This window comes from Saccopteryx bilineata, chromosome 2, assembly GCF_036850765.1.
Source record: "Saccopteryx bilineata isolate mSacBil1 chromosome 2, mSacBil1_pri_phased_curated, whole genome shotgun sequence".
In the NCBI taxonomy this organism is placed as follows: domain Eukaryota; kingdom Metazoa; phylum Chordata; class Mammalia; order Chiroptera; family Emballonuridae; genus Saccopteryx; species Saccopteryx bilineata.
In genome coordinates this window covers 107,697,155-107,715,218 of record NC_089491.1, presented here as the reverse complement: position 1 = coordinate 107,715,218, position 18,064 = coordinate 107,697,155, and the positions used below count along the sequence as shown (strand labels likewise).

Here is an 18,064-nt window from a genome sequence, read left to right as displayed (position 1 = left end):
ACTTTGCTCAAACACTGCTACTTTATCACTGTCATGCCATGTCAGATAGTGGGATGCTCAACCAGGTTATATAGCCCAAGAATCTGGGAGATATCTCCTTCTTAAGAACACCTATATAGCATTAACCAAGATTCCATCATTCTTTTTGATAATACTGGTTCTACTACCCCCCATATTTGCACCAATCCCTGCATTAAAATGAAAAAGACTTCTTTTTGTCTCGTTTTCATCATTGAACACTCCCCTTTGTGACCATTTTCTTAATATTCATTATGCCACATTTTTCAATCTAATTATTTTTCTTTCATTCATCCTTTACTTCAGTTCACATCTTTTTATAAATAGTTTTCACTAAAGAAATACAGTAAAATTATCTTTAATAATATTTAAATTTTTAAGCTTTTATAAGTTATGTGTTTTATTTCATATTTCTTTGTGCCTTTTGTGTTTTTGCAGTGCTAATTTGCTGTGCATGACAAATGTATTACTAAAGATGTGCCCATCTCTGAATTTATGTGTGCATAGTCTATTTAGCTGTTAAAAATAATTTCAATTTTTTTCAGAGTATGAATAACGTGACCCATGAACTGTCCCAAATGGTATATCTAAAGGAACCTAAAATGATAGTGATTTTGTTATGATTATGTAGTCATCAAAACTCACTCATGAAACAGGACTTAGGCAATATTATTCCATTTTTCAATAATCCATTCTTGGTTCAACACTCTCTATGGACAAAGAAAATATTCTTTTAAATCATTATTAACTTTCTTAGACCATTAAATACTATGCAATATATTAAAAAGTGACTCAAATTTAATGTAGTACCCAAAATGCCTAACAATATAGAAAAGTTCTTAGCTTGAGAGAAAAGCTAAATTTATTATTATTTGTTTATATTTGGGTCCAAATAATATATAATATTTTAAAATAAAATGTAAACTTAAAGAAGGGATTACATGTCATTTAAAGGCATTCCACATTATACAATACTGGTTTTATATTTTTTCTGATTTTAATTTAGAACTCTTCTTAGACAGAGCCATACCCTCAACTCATAATACATTTAACACAATCTCTATTGCAGGTTACTTAGTTATAGAAAATCCATCAAGTAAGTTTGTCAAATATCTTTTCTTCTTTTTGAATATCAACTAGACTCACTGATTTGATGAATCTTAATGTGTGGTTCCTTTTTTGTATGTTTGTTAGAAAAACCTCCAAGCTGGATATAAATCATAAAAGCATGACTAATTGCATGGTAACTGGAGAAATGCTCTCTCCCTCTCTGGGGTGAAGTCTGCATGTCTGTATTTTAGCTTGGGAAGTAATACGGGGATATTTAAACTCCTTGGGGTTTAGAAACCATGTCATTATGAGAATGAGGTCACTGCAATATTTTATATCTTCTAAAACCTTGTAATGTATAAAATGTTTTCTGTATGACAAAGAGGTATTATGTGCTTTAGGATTCAATGATAACTTTATGCCCTTACATTTACTTGAGAAAATTTTTCATTAAAATGTTAAATCATTCACTTAAAGTCACTTAAAAAAATAGAAGGAATTTTGAACCATGAATACAAAGAAAGTGCACTTAAAGGAGAAAAGTTAATTTTGTAAGTATGACAGAGTGACTTTCTGGGGCTGGGTGGTTTATGGGTTTTGAAATGTCCATTGTTCTTTTAACTGGTTAACCAGTGCCAATGCTAAAGTGGAAGAACACAATCTAACATGACTCCATTTTTTACCTTTCCTTGCTTGGAGGCCGATAAGCAAGAAATCCTTTCTACAACATGTTGAAGAGCTTTGCACAAACAACAACCTAAAGTTTCAAGAAGAATTTTTGGTATGTTACTAGCAGTTGTCACAACATTGCCAGACCTCCAGTCGTTTCATGTGTCACATTTCATGTCCATTTTAAGCATGCAAGGCCATGAAGGACTCTGGCCTTGATAATCAATACCCAATTACCAGGTTGAGTGTTTGGATAGTAATGTTATACTGGGCGGCCTCTGGTGCAACCTGAACAGAATTATTCACCTACTGTGTCAGAAAAAGGTGCACTTCTTCAGACCTCCCGGGGAACGCATCCTGGCCTCATTTCTTCGCTGCTCTCTCATCCAGATGTAGATGCTAATTTACAATGCTGTATTCTTTAGTTTTTGTTTGTGTACAAGGCCTGTAGTTTATATGTAAACAATTATTTTAGATAGAGAGACTAATGAATTCCAATTTATTGTTGACTGCTTAGTCTATGTTTGCAGTATAGGTGAACCTGAGAGCAGAAGTTGATGTTTCTAGGAACTGTACAAATGTTACTTCTAGAACTATCCAAAATAATAAAGATAGATAAGCAATGTCAGTGTTTTACAGGGCCTATTTTTAAGTTACTATGAAAATAATGCTAATTCCTATTATGGAGAGTAAGTAAAGAACTTGTCACCTAAAAACTATTGAAAAGTTAAGAATAATTTTATTGCGCAATTTCATATCCTATAAAATTGAAATTCTTTTAAAACATAAGGTAAATATCAAGTCTGCAAGTTATTTTAAAATTTGTAAGCATCTTTCCTTACTTACATGATTATTTTATATTATCAAAATAAAACAGATTTCTAAATGTCACCAAAACTTTCTGGGGGTTTTTTTCCTATGAAATTCACATGGTGTGTGAACTTATGAAACAAAGAATCAAGCAATTGGCTTGAATAATTCAGGATTATAATATTTCAGTCTCTCAGGGAATAATATCAAAAAATGTGGGAAGATTAATGGTATTTCCTACAGCTTTTTGGTTATGCTTCTTAGGTAATCTTGGTCTGGACTTAACAAAATCAGGGGTACCATAAAACTCCTTTTAGCATTTACGCATTGAAAACTCTCAATTGTTCAGAAGCAAAAGTACAATTTCACTAGAATAGAAGCGAATATAATTACATTATGCATGACTGAAGTAGATGAAAAGTGTTATTACTAATAACATTTTCACATAGATTATATTGAGAAACTTTCTAGTTTAGCCTTTGTGGAGATTATGGTTTTAAGATCTTGGTGTATTTTTATATAAATATTTAGGTTTTATGTATATAGAATATAAATGGAATTGCTTTTTAAAATTGTTTTTATCCTAATGCTGTTAAATTTTTTAAGTAACATTATGTTTTAATAAACAAATGCCTATTTGATGCATATATTTAAAAAACTTTATAACTTAGGTTATATTCACTTGTTATGCTTTCAATATTTATAACCTCCTATTATACATGATAGGCATTGTATTGGCACATTGATATATATCAATTCAACATTTAATGGCTAAATGACCTTGGGCAAATCACTTAAACGCTCTGTGCCTCTATATCCTCATATCTAAAATGATAGTATCTACCTCATTGAGTTGTAAATGCTAAAATGATTAAATGCATGTAGTACTAAGAATAGTGGTTGGCACAAGTGTTAGCTATTGTGACAGTTATTCCTACCCCAAAGAAGCTCATATTATGATAAGAACTGCAGACATGTATAAGAAAATATCATGAGAGAGCTATTTATAAAGAAATGTGGATCAAACCTGGATAGCAGTCAGAAAAGACTTCACAAACACGTGACTTTTGAGATGAACTTTAAGAAAAGCAGAAATCCAATGAGTAGATAAAGGAGAAAAGGTATTCCAGAGAGATGGAGTGAATGTAAAAATGTAAGGACACAAAAACAGTCCAACTCATCTGTGATCCCACTGGAAACAGGAAACAGTAGGAGAAAGAGCTAATGGCAGGGAGGATGGTGGAAGCCCTGTGTGCCCTGATAAGAATACGGCCGCCAAGTGTAACAGTGGTGTCCAGGCAGTCAATCTGGTAATTGGTTGTTGATTATCAAGGCCAGAGTCCTTTAAATCTATCAGTGGGCATTTCTATGTGAAATTATTACAGAAGTACTACTCTTTAGGTCATTTCCAGTTCACCTTTCTTCCCCCTTCCCCGCATAGTTCTTTGTCTCTTATAAGTAGGCTCCTAAAACCTTGACACATGAAAGCTGTTTTAGATTCCTCAGTTGTTTAATTTTTTTCTAAGCCTCTGGTGCCAACACACCAGAATTCAGATGTTTACACTGTCACTCTCTTCTAACACATACATATCCACTTGCAACAGATTGTCTAGATTCTCCTTCTGAGGAAAAATAAGGTGGAAAGGGAGAATTATCCAGTTAAAATAAGTGATTTATAATGAGGTTGAATTAATTGTAAAAACCAAATGTTTGTAATAGTTTTTAAGGAATTTTGCAAGTGGAGACATTTCTAAAATGAAAAAGTAAAAATTTCATAAATGTAAGTCTTAGCTTAACAAAATAATGAATATACGTATATTTTGCAACAGATTTCTTAATGATGATTAGATATCATGATTTTTCACCAAAATGTCAATAATAGGTCTCCTTGACCCTTCCTCTGTGTCTGATAATTCTTAATCACACCTTTGCATTCTACTACCAATTGACAATGCCTTCTGAGGACAAGATTTGACTTTTGGCATCTTCTTAAACTGACCAGTGTTGTACCAATTAATAGGCATGAAATCACACTGCTTGAGGAGAAAAAACAAAAAATAAATCACTGAACTCCTTTCTCCTCCTAAGTAGACATTAAAATGTTAAATAATATTATGTGTGTACCTGACAAAACCATTAAGAAAAATATATTAAAGGATTACTAATATGGTTGCCAAATATTAGAGTTTTCTAAGTTACAAAAAAAAAAATATTATACCAGAGAGCAACAGCTCAATTGACCAGTTTTATTCAGGATATTTATAGTGAAAGTTTACCCAAGTTCATTAAGGTTAATTTCACTGTTATTAGAGGTATTTTCAATTTAAAACTAAAAGGGTTTAGAAAAAAGAATTGTCTTTTACTACGTGGAATTTCTTGTTTACCGCTGAAATCAGTGTAAACTTTGCAATGACTTCATCCCGCAGGAATTACCAAAATTTCTTCAGGATCTTTCTTCCACTGATGCCGATCTGCCATGGAACAGAGCAAAAAACCGCTTTCCGAACATAAAACCATGTATGTGCACTTTTTGTCTCTGGTTTTAGCTGTAAAATGCTTTAACATGCCCACAAAATACATTTTAGCATTTTTTAATTTATTAAATGTATTTACTGCATATTAATTAAATTATAATGCTATATTTTTGTTAGCAGCAACTTTCAAATTGTAGCTTTTTGCTTTGTTAATTTTGTTAAAGTTAATGTACATGGTTTTCAGCATGCTCACACAGGGTTCACTTAATGCAGGTGCAAGAAATTGTAGACCTAATAGTTTCTTAGCTTTGTAATCTAATCCAAGTAACAAAACTCTCTAACATCTTCTTATAGACCTCATTTTCAAATGAAAAGAGAAAGTTCACATGCAACTTCATGCAATTGTTTTCCTTAAGAGCAATGCAGTGTTTTCTTATGGAATATAAGAATACATTACAAAATATTCATTGAAGATCAAATTTATTAATATATATTATACATATTTATATATATGCTTATCATGATTGGTTTTACAAATAAGACTGAGTTGTGCTTTACCATACTAAAATTGGCTTTGCTTTTCAATGAGTAAGGAAAGAAACCGTATTGTTGCTTTAAGAATTAAAGAAAAAAACATGACACACCTCTGTTAATAATAGCTATGTTTGATGTTATATTTTTAACATGTTTATGCCATCTGTATTCTAGTTTTATACTCTTTATATTATAAACCAAAAAGTGACTATTTTGATGTTTAAAAATATTGTCAATATTTTTTCAAATCTAAAGTTTTGAAATATTTTTAATGTTAGAGTTAACATTATAATTTTCTCTTTGTGTTATGCCTTTTCAAAGCTATATTGAAGAAGATTCCATACTTAAAAATTGGTGTGTTCTAGTCTAAAAAGATAGAGACTTAGAGAATGATACAATCACAGAATGTATAATCATAAAGTATGTATATGAATAGGAAGAAATGAAGCAAATTCTGATATTTTAGAACTAGAGGATAACTGAGACATGAAATAAAAAAAATTAAGGAAACATGATATAGGAGGTAGTAATCTAATGGAATCTGCTAATACCCAAGAATTAAAATAGGATGAAAACACAAATAGCTTTAATCCTAAAATCCTTTCAGGAACAAAACAAATCATAAGTAAATTACTTTCAGAGCAGTTGACAAATAAGACATTATTCTAGGAAATAAGAAATGTTCTACAACTCCAAATCTCTATGGCATAACCTTTCTGAAAAGGCTCTTGTTTTTTCTTTCAGAGAGTTAACCTGGGTTGGATGCATCATAAGCTTAAGAGATACAGAAATTCTCATGTTTTTATGCCCATCTGTACCTAAATTTCTTTCAGACTGTCTGCTTCATGTTTACTCAGAGATATTCTGTAAAAATAAATAATAATTGAAGTCTAATTGAAGGACAGTTACACTGTAATATGTGATACTCATTTATAATTACATAGTTGGCTGAGTTAATTTATTATATATCAGTACATATAAAATAAGTAATTCGCCTGACCTGTGGTGGCGCAGTGGATAAAGTGTCGACCTGGAAATGCCAAGGTCGCAGGTTCGAAACCCTGGGTTTGCCTGGTCAAGGCACATATGGGAGTTGATGCTTCCTGCTCCTCCCCCCCTTCTCTATCTCTCTCCTCTCTCTCTCTCTCCCTCTCTCTCTCCTTTCTAAAATGAATAAATAAAAAAAAAAAGAAAAAAAAAAGAAAAAGTAAAAAAAAAAATAAGTAATTCAGGCATGTCTAACTAGTTGCCAAGGATCAAAACATATCTAATTTAAATATGTAAAAATTTCAGATGTTAGAGAACTTTTTTTAATGTGATATTTAAATCTTTTGTTATTAAGATTTTGCTGCATTATCTGAATTCACATCATAGCTATTAAGAAAATTGGACAATATTAGCTTATTACTTATAGGATAAAAAGAGAATAATGGTTGATAGGACTAAATTACATTAGAATAACAGAAGAACTGAAGAGTATGACTACCCTAACCTTTCATTTCTGAAGCTAAGACAAACAATAATTGTTCATGATGAACTTAGGTTATAAACCAAGGATGTTAGAATGGACATTTCATGATTTTTTTTTTTTTTTGCTAGAGTCAAATAGTAATGTCCAATTGTTTTCTGCTTTCTTCTTAATTTCAGTACTGAAAACCTACAGTAATTTTTAAAATAATATATTACATCTACGTCAAATACTTTATCAAATTTGTTAGGAAAAACTTTTCCTTAATTGTTCTCTTAAAGAATGAGAGGTTCTATAAGAAATAATTTTGTTAAGTAAAATTTTATATTTTTCAAGAATATTATTAGAATAATTAATTCAACTAATACATACTGTCAGCTGTATAGTAAAAAAAAAAAAAAAAAAGCTAAGAACACAAGGCTTCTAATTGAACACCCTGAGTTGTGATTCTGTTTACCCACTATCTTAGTGACCGGACATATTATTCCTGGTCTCTATCTCTCACGGTTATTGTGAAGATCAGATGAAATAATCACATAAATCACTTTGCCCAGTAGTGGAACAAGGAAAACATTCAATAAATGTTAGTTTTCAAAAGATTGCTTATTTTTAAAAACTACTAATTTTCCAGGTAAATAAGATTTAGTAATAGGCCTTTATGGTTTATAGTCTGGGGATAACAAGCCCACTTTCCTAGCCTGGGTTAAAAGGCAAGGGGTAAACTCACAGCCATCCCCCCTCACACATGGAATAAGCAAATAAGATGTTTAGACTAAATATATTTCCCCATTGTGCTTGCAGGGAAGCTGTAATGCCGAAGAAACATGTTTTCTTCTGTAGAGAATGAATTCATTTTAACAGAGTCTGAATTTTAACTGGAGCCAGCTAAGTGAGGTGCATTGTTTCCCCTGAGTAATGTAGGAAGTAGGATTTCAAATATCCCAGTGCATTTAGAAGATATTGGCTTACAGGGCTTTAAGATACTAGACTTAGCAACAAATACTTGCAGAAGGGATTTGCAAATCTCTGTTTGACAGGACACTTTGACCTTCAGAAGTGTTCCAACACTATGAAGAAAATATTTAACTTGTTGACTCAGATAGTTATAAGCAGGTATATCAAGTGATAGAAACCTGATGGCTTCCCTTTCTTAGTTAGAGGACTAGCCACGATTAAAATAGTTAGATTATACCAAATTCAAAAATTTCAAGACATAATTATTGGCATGAATTTGCTAAAACATTCCCATCTCTAACCTTAAGCCCATTGGGCAGGTCTAAATTAATTACTAACAATATGGCTACATCATTTTACTATATAATTATGTGCTTAGGTTTAAGAATATGAGAAAATGTACTGAGTGCTTACTATAGGCTTTCAAATAAATTTTTCTCAAGAGGATTTTATAAAATAAATATGATAGCTACATATTATAGCTGGGGTAACAAATGAGCAGAAAAGCCAAACAATTCACTAAGGCTGTATTTATGGTAGATAGATCATCTGGAATTCACACCCCAACCCATTTACCTATTTTACCTTCATTATTGAGTGCCTTCCCATTGAGGTTAAAAAAAAAAAAAGAGAGAGAGACATAAGAAAGAATAATAAACCTTCAAAGAATTAAGTAGTAATGGATATTTTACTTTTATCATTTTCATGTTTAGTTAAAATTAGCACTGGACATTGTAATTATAATACCAGTTAGTAAAAAAATTTCTCTGGAAAAGTATATTTTTGAAGAAACGTAATAAATAGGGGTTATTCACTTTTTCCAGATTCTAAAATATTCTTTTATATATATATATAAATAAATTTTTATTTTAATGGGGTGACATCAATAAATCCGGGTACATATATTCAAAGAAAACATTTTCAGGTTATATTTTCATTTAGTTCTGTTGCATACCCATCACCCAAAGAGAGATCGTCCTCCATCACCCTCTATCCAGTTTTCTTTGTTACCCCTCCTCCTCTCCCTCTCCCTCCTTCCCTCCCCCCACCCCCCGTAACCACCACACTCCTGTCCTGAATCATTACCAGCTAGAAGCAGCGGTCATTGGGACTTGGACATGAGCTGCAAAGTATAGAATGGTGATAACAACTCCAGTGCCATGCGGACTTTTCCTGGATGTGGACTTTTCCTGGACTCCTGCCCCCTGTGACAGTTCCTAACAGCCTGAACTGTGGTTGGGTTGCATTTTTCAGGGATTTGGCATGTTGATGGGGCCAACTTGGTCTTGGTGAACATGTTAAGGACACTACTCTTTTATGGATTCTTGCAGATTCTAAAATATTCTAAAGAATCATAAATTAAAGTTTGGTATTAAATAAAGAATAGGCAGATATATTAATAGAAGAGAATAAATAGTCTAGAAATAGACCTAAATATACAAAAAAATCTAGTATATGAGAAATGTGATATTTTGAATAAGAGGAAAGGTGAAATGTTAAAAATCTGTTATATGTCACTTCAAATGGCCATAAGCAAACAAACAACAAAGAATAGATTTACCTCATTGTGAAAAATAAATAAATAAATAGGTAGGTAAATAAACAAATAAATAAATCCCAATGGCTTAAACATTGACATATTTGAAACAAAAGCAGGAAAACACATTAAAGTTTCAGAAGAAACTATGAATTAATTTGTGAAAATAAGAATATTGTTGCCTGACTGGGTGGTGGTGCAGTGGATAGAGTGTCAGCCTGGGATGCTGAGGATCCAGATTAGAAACCCCCAAGGTCACTGTCTTGAATATGGGATCATAGACATGACCAATGGTCACTGGCTTGAAGCCCAAGGCCACTGGATTGAGCAAGGGGTCACTGGCTCGGCTAGAGCTCCTCCCACCACTCTATCCCCCTATTAAGGCACATATGAGAAAGCCATCAATGGACAACTAAGGTGCTACAACTAGGAGTTGATGCTTCTCATCTCTCTTTCTTCCTGCCTGTCTGCATTTCTCTCTTTCTCTCCCTCTCTCTGTCTCGCTAAAAAATATAGGATAAAATAAAAATAAGAATATTGTTGACAAAAACCTTTGCATAAATGACACAAGAAGCTATAATGAAGCCATAATGAAAAGAAATAAAAATTTTGATTACAAAAATAAATTATATGAATGTAAGATAGCTAGCTAGATTGATAGATTCAAAGACAAACGACAAACTAAGAAGAAAAGTTTAATACATACTCCAATAGGCCACATATAACCTTTGATTTTAGTATTTAGAATAGGAAAATGGTATAATATAAAAAGTCAGTAATATAAAAGGTATTTGTAATGGCCAATACATAAGCAGAGAAACTCAAATTTACTTGAGATAAAAATAAATACTATGGGCCCTGGCCGGTTGGCTCAGTGGTGGAGCGTCAGCCTGGTGTGCAAGAGTCCCAGGTTCGATTCCCAGCCAGGGCACACAGGAGAGGCGCCATCTGCTCCACCCCTCCCCCTCTCCTTCCTCTCTGTCTCTCTCTTCCTCTCCTGCAGCCAAGGCTCCATTGGAGCAAAGTTGGCCAGGGTGCTGAGGATGGCTCCATGGCCTTTGCCTCAGGCACTAGAATGGCCCTGGTTGCAGCAGAGCAACACCCCAGATGGGCAGAGCATCGCCCCTGGTGGGCATGCCGGGTGGATCCCGGTCAGGCGCATGCAGGAGTCTGTCTGACTGCCTCCCCATTTCCAACTTGAGAAAAATACCAAAAAAAAAATTAATTAATTAAAAATAAATAAATAAATAAATACTATGAAATACTGGCCCTGGAAGGTTAGCTTAGTGGATAGAGTGTTGCCTGGCATGCAGATGTCCCAGGTTCGATCCCCAATCAGGGCACACATGAGAAGTGACCATCTGCTTTTCTTCCCTTCCCTCTCCCCCTTCTCTCTCTCTCTCCTCTTCTTGCAACTAGTGTCTCAGTTGATTCCAGCATCGGCCCCAGATGGGGGTTGCCAAGTGGATCCTGGTACAGGCACATGGGGGATGTCTGTCTCACTATCTCCCCTCCTTTCACTTAAAAAAATACTATGAGATATTAATTTGTATCCATCAAAAGATCACAAATTAAAATATTTGATAATATAATGTGGTAGTAAAAGTAAGAGGAAACAGAATTGTTAAAACATTTTTGTTCAGAGTATGAATTGATATAATTAGAGAACAATTTTGGAATATATATTTCAAAATTTGAGATGCATAATATGATTTGGAAATTTTATTGTTGGTAATGTATTGTGAAAATATGTTCCAACACACATGCAAAATGTTCATTTGTGTTTATTCAGCATTTTATAAAGTAAAATGAGATTAATTTAAATCTTTGAATATGACATGTTCAAACAATGAAATGCTACCTGGCTCCCTAAAATAATGAGCTAAGTATCTTTGTTTAGTTTGATATGGAATGATACAGATAAATGAAAAAAGCAATTTTGCAGAACAAAGTGTATATCATTCCCCTGTGATTAATTTTCTGTTAGGATACACAGAAAATTCTGGAAACATATGCAAGTACAAAAGAATAGTTCTTGTTTCTAGGTGGCGGCAATATAGGCTGAGAGAACTTTCACTTTAGTTGTACACCCACCTGTAATATAGAATGTTATATCATAAACTTTGTATTATGTTTATGGTTAAGAAAAAGTAGTGACATTTAAAATTGAGTTAGCATTGATTTCTTATATATTTTTTTCAGATAATAACAACAGAGTGAAGCTGATAGCCGATGCCAGTATTCCAGGATCGGATTATATTAATGCCAGCTATGTTTCTGTAAGTTGCTATTTTTGTATATGTTATATTTTTTTACAACAGAAATATTGAAATTATATTACTCTTTCAACTATTTAAAACAACAAATTCATTACAACCTTGAGATCTCTCATTGGATCTTGAGGTGCCAGTTCCTTACAGCTGTGTACTCCCATTTTATAGATGGGGAATGGAGGCTCCTAATAGAGATTTCAATATCCCAACAATCATTTCACTAGTAACTGGCAGGTTACATAGCCGCTTGTTCTTTTTACTATTTCATATGCTTTTTCAATATATTCTTTGTGTACAACGAGTCCTGCCAGTATCTCAAAGAAAAATTAGTCGAATAGACAGTCATGTTTATATAATATGAAAATCTATTATATTTTTCTTCCCTTCTAGATTTACTTTCCTTTAAGGGGTCTATGATGCCATGTTCTTTTCCCTATCCTCACCTTCTTGTCAAATGTGAACTGTATTGTAGTTACTCAGTAAATATATATTAAATGTGCCTGGCCTGTGGTGGCGCAGTGGATAAAGCATCAACCTGGAATGCTGAGGTCACCATTTCAAAACCCTATGCTTGTCTGGTCAAGGCTCATATGGGAGTTACTGCTTCCTGATCCTCCCCCCTTCTCTCTTTCTCTCTCTCTTTCTCTCTAACTCTAAAATGAATAAAATTTAAAAAAAAATTTTAATATGTCTTAAATGAACCATCATGGGGGAATCATGACATGCCTAGTCTACTGTCTCACAATTACAGATAATAAATGCTTGCTGAATTGGATTGAAATGGAATGAAACCAAGTTGTTAGGGATCTCTCTCCCTCTCATTCTCCATGGCTCTTTTGTTCTATCAATCCTCATCACTATCAGAGGTACATAGAAACCTTCTTTGCATACAAGATCTCTACCTAAGTTGATACATCCACAAAATTTCAGAATAGAAATTGCCTTTGTGGTTAATTCAACAATTCACTTTGGTATTCTAAAATTTCTGATAATTAGATGTTACTTCTCTTGGCAATGTTTCATCCACTGCATTCTAAGGCATATGATTCTATTTCTGATCAACTCTTACTGATGTTTGTTTCTTTGATGAGCTCTATTCCTTATATTTTCTCCCACTGGGTTCAATTCTAATACATAGCTAGGTTTATCATCTTTATCATGGCGATCTTACAGATACTTGATGGTTTCTTCTTCTTCCCACACTCCTATAGGCCTTTTATTTTTTTCTTATTCATGGGCCTTCTCACCCAGGCCTGCCTTTCCCTTGGTTCCATTGGGGCTCTGTTTATGTAATAATGCTCAATCCTTTCTCCAACATCAAATGTAAGTGTTCTGTGTCCTATTACCTCCAAGTTTGAGTAGGTGATTTATTCTAAATTCTATATTGGTTGACAATCTCTCCAAAATACCAATCATATATTGGGTCTTACTGTGAAAAGAATGTAGAATGGGAGAATTTAAGATTATTCAATAGGAAAGCAGTGTAGGGGGATTGAGGAAGTTAAGGCATCCTTTGAATGTCACCCTATTTTTATGCTAGAACTTTAAATCTGTATTTAAAAAAAAGTTTATTATTATGATATATATTTTATCTATTTACCAAGTGATTGATTCTCTTGAAAATATAATTTTCCTCTAAAGATTTTGGTGAAATCCTGTGCTTACTAATTTTCATTGTAGCCTAAACTATAGCATGTTGAAGTTTTACTTTGATTCACATATTGAGGCATATATGCATTTAGATATTTAAATTTAATCAGTGTTCTAATGATCCTATGTCTTGTGAAAACATGGGAACAGGAAAAAGCAAATAGTTATATCAGTAACCTATAGATAGTACAATTTTTTAAATTTACTAATAAATAGATACAAATTAATATTTTACATCCTCTAATGCAGTGGTCCCCAACCTTTTTTGGGCCACAGACTGGTTTAATGTCAGAAAATATTTTCACAGACCGGCCTTTAGGGTGGGATGGATAAATGTATCACGTGACCAAGACAAGCGTCAAGAGTTAGTATTAGATGGATGTAACAGAGGGACTCTGCCCATTTTTAAAAAATAAAACATCGTTCAGACTTAAATATAAATAAAATGGAAATAATGTAAGTTATTTATTCTTTCTCTGCGGACCAGTACCAAATGGCCCACGGACTGGTACTGGTCCATGGCCCGGGGGTTGGGGACCACTGCTCTAATTTTAACGAGATATAAGGGGTGACAGCATAAGATATGAATATGATTAGGAAGGACACCAGAGAGTTTTAGTAGGTTTAACTGAACACAAAGATGACATAAGCAAAGGAATATATTCTTGAACCCCCACTATGAGCTCTAATATTATAGGTTGTCAGGAGACAACTATGAGAAGATGATAATGCAAGATAAACAATAAACTTAGAAATCTGAATATATATATATATATGTAATCAAATGATGTTATAATATAAGTCTTACAACAAGATCACTATAACCCAAATTCAGTGGCATGCCTCATTACTGAGCTGCATGGTAAGCAGGCCCAAATGTAAAGCACATTAAGGCAGCTGTCAGTATTGGAGTGAGCAGTATATGTACTGTAGTCTTACTTTCAGGGAAGTCTCCTTTGCTTGAGATGACAAAAACAGATAGAAGTAGACAAAACCATGACAGTATGGTGGCCCTCACCTATCCATCTCCAAATTCAGGCAGTCTTCACATCAGAAAGGAGTCCAACATCTCAGTTTCCCCAACTCCCCAGTTTAGTTCCATGGCGCATCCATCTGAAAGTTCATGAACAGTTGTACCAGGAGCAAAAGACAGACTCCATCTGCAAATGGATTCTGGATGCTTGTTTCTTCAGAAGCTAGAGGAAAGGGAAGGAGAATTATAGAGGGAGGTAGGGAAGAAAGCAAAACCACGAGTATATGCGGATCGGAAAGCAAAGAAATGAGGTCTCAGAAAGGGAAAGGGGAGCACCAGCAAGTGGTCTGAGGGATATACTTCAAGGCTGGGGAACTCCAGGCCAGGGTCTGTAGCTAGATAAATATTCCATCAGTGTGGCCCTGGCTGATAGGCTCAGTGGATAGAGTGTTGGCCTGGCATATGGACATCCCAGCTTCAAATCCCGGTCAGGACACACAAAAGAAGCAACTATCTGCTTCTCTTTCCCTCTCTCTCCCTCTTCTCTCCTTCTTCTCTCCCTCTTCTCCTCTTGCAACCAATGGCTCAGTTGGTTCCAGTGTCAGCCTGGGGTGCTGAGGATAGCTCAGATGGTCCAAGCATTGGCCTCAGGCAATGAGGACAGCTTGGTTGATTCAAACATCAGCCCCAGACAGGGGTTGCATGGTGGATCCCAGTAGGTGCACATATGGGAGTCTGTCTCACTCTCTCCTATCTTCTCACTTAAAAATTAATTAATTAAAAATACATAACATATCTATCTATCTAAATACGTACACATATACACCATCAATATAAATATTGCATCCCTCTGCCTTTGGGTGTTCTTGGGAATTGTGCTCCTGGAGCTAGGACTCACAGAGAGCTTGGAAAACTTTTATGAAGAATGGACTATGGGAGAGAGGTAGGGAGGAAAAGATATATTGCATCCTGAAAACAGCCACTAAGTATACGAATGAGTTTAGCAATGTTTTCAAGAATGCTAACAATGAAAACACTGTGTAATGGGACAAGAAGAAGATCCCAAACCCTAAAAATTATCTATCTTGTCAACTGGATGTCTGAAATTTATATTAACTTGAGAATAATTTTACCATAATTAAAGATAGAAGATGGAAAGTTATAATGCTGACCTGACCAGGCAATGGTGCAGTGGATAGAGCATTGGACTGAAATGTGAAGGACCCAAGTTTGAAACCCCAAAGGAGCTGGCTTGAGCACAGGCTCATCTGGCTTGAGCAGAAGCTCACCAGCTTGAGCGTGGGGTCACTGGCTTGAGCATGGGCTCATAGACATGACCCCATGGTTGCTGGCTTGAGCTCAGGGTTGCTGGCTTGAAGCCCAAGGTTGCTGGCTTTAGCCTAAGTTTGCTGGTTTGAGCAAGGGGTCACTTGCTCTGCCATAGCCCCCGAAGCAATCAGTGAACAACTAAGGAGACTAAGGAGCTGCAACAAAGAATTGATGCTTCTCATCTCTCTCCCTTCCTGCTTGTCTGCCCCTATCTGTCCCTCTCTCTGTCTCTCTCTCTCTGTCACATACACAAAAAAATGTTATGATGCTAAAAAAGTTTATGATGCAAAAGAGCAATAATAATATCAGAAATATCAAATTTGTTCCCATTATGAGAAAGTATTATACCTAAGGACATTGAGTCCCTGAAAAAAGTGAAATGCAAATGATTGGGAGAAATATTATGTACTGAATATATATTTCTTTTTTAGCTTAAAAAATCCTAAACTTTTCAATGTAAAATAATTTAATAGTCATATTTACTTCAACCAAGACTGGAAAAACAGAAATGCTTTAACATATAATGTATTTAAGAAACTCCAAGTGTTATCCCAGAGACTGTTACTGGCTAGCACTGTGATTTGCAAGAATCACTGAAAGTGCCTCATTATTCTTTCAAGTAAAATAAATTGCTTGAAATTTAAAATGTATATTATCTTTGCATAACACTCTATTTTGACTTCTGAGATAATTCTGATTTGAAAAGAAATTTTACCTTTTATTCCTATTCCTTAAACATTTTTATTTTTAGAATAGGTATAATTCCATTACTACCCTTTTTTTTAAAATATAGTACCTTTCTTTAAGAAAAACCCACAGATTCAGCTCAAGTTGCCTGCTTACATTCCAGGTGAATGGACCAAGGCTTAGAATAATTTGATAAAATGTACAACAGCTGTCACAATAGAGTTTGAGACAAATCTCAGGTCTTACATTAGTTAAATAAACTTTTATATTACCCCACATTACTCTTTATCCTCTTCATTTTATTTTTATTTTTTACTTTTTTCTATTGCACTTTATATTCAGTAATATTTTGTATTTGTTTAAGGTGAACAGCATAGTGCTTACACAATCACATCTTTAAAAGTGATCCCCCTGATATTTCCAGTACGCACCTGGCACCATACATAGTCATTACAATGTTATTAACTATATTTTTGTGCTGCACTTTACGTCCCATGACTATTCTGTAACTACCAACCTGTACTTTGCAATCTCTTCACTTTTTTCACCTAGTCCCCCAACCCGTTTCTCTTCCCTCTGGCAGCCGTCTGTCTGGTCTCTGGATCTGTACCCCACATTACTCTTGGATTAGAGCTCTGGAGAGCAACTACTAATGCCACAGGTTAAGTAGATAAGTAAGTTCTTAGAAGAAGAGTATGAAAATATCTGCAAAACCCATAAATATATGACAAAATAGTGAAATGAGCAAGAATGCCGGCTCTGGACTCATAACAACTGTGAAACCTTGAGCAGATTCACATGTCTAAGCTTCAGCATCTTCATCTCATAAATGAGGACAATAATAATACTAATTCACAAGGGTTTTATAAAAAATAAATGAATTAAAATACTAACTATAAATTGGTTAGTATATTGTCTGACATATATATATATATATTAAGCATTTAATTAAGGTCGCCTTTATTGCTGTTTTCTTTATGTAGTCCTAAATGTTTTATTGAAAAGTTAGAATATAAGTTTTAAGAACAATTAGTTGTATAGTATATCACATTGTGAGGTTAAAATTTGATGTTGGAAATTTTATTTATTTTTTTTTTAAATAAATTTTTATTAATTTTAATGAGGTGATATTAATAAATCAGGGTACATATATTCAAAGAAGACATCTCCAGGTTATCTTGTCATTCAATTATTATGTCTACCGCCATACCACCCTGAACACGCCCGATCTCGTCTGATGTTGGAAATTTTGAGTATCTAATATTACTTATCAGTCAAACTACATAATATTTTAGATCATTTTACAACTAGTATATTTCTTATATAATGCTCAATAACTTAAAACTATTATATATATGTAAATATTGATGCAATGTGTATTCATGTCCTTCCAGGGTTACTTATGTCCAAATGAATTTATTGCTACTCAAGGTCCATTACCAGGAACAGTTGGGGATTTTTGGAGAATGGTTTGGGAAACCAGAGCAAAAACATTAGTAATGCTAACACAGTGTTTTGAAAAAGGGCGGGTAAGTTTTTTGAAAATCTTATTACAAAATGTTATTTTACAATTGTGTTATTATATGTGTGGCATTTTAGCTAATACTGTGACTCATCAATAAGGCAGTTTTAACTTAG

The 18,064-nt window shown here is 34.0% G+C and overlaps 1 protein-coding gene across 2 annotated transcripts in view; it reads left to right on the top strand.

Moving 5' to 3' along the window:
- Nucleotides 1-18,064, top strand: part of PTPRQ (protein tyrosine phosphatase receptor type Q) — a 288,444-nt gene that overhangs the window by 255,998 nt on the left and 14,382 nt on the right. For both annotated transcript variants that reach the window (XM_066257585.1, XM_066257584.1), the window contains 4 exons: nt 1,768-1,849; nt 4,974-5,064; nt 11,717-11,793; nt 17,821-17,955. In XM_066257585.1, coding sequence (XP_066113682.1) covers nt 1,768-1,849; nt 4,974-5,064; nt 11,717-11,793; nt 17,821-17,955 — 385 coding nt within the window. The remainder of the gene's footprint in view (nt 1-1,767; nt 1,850-4,973; nt 5,065-11,716; nt 11,794-17,820; nt 17,956-18,064) is intronic.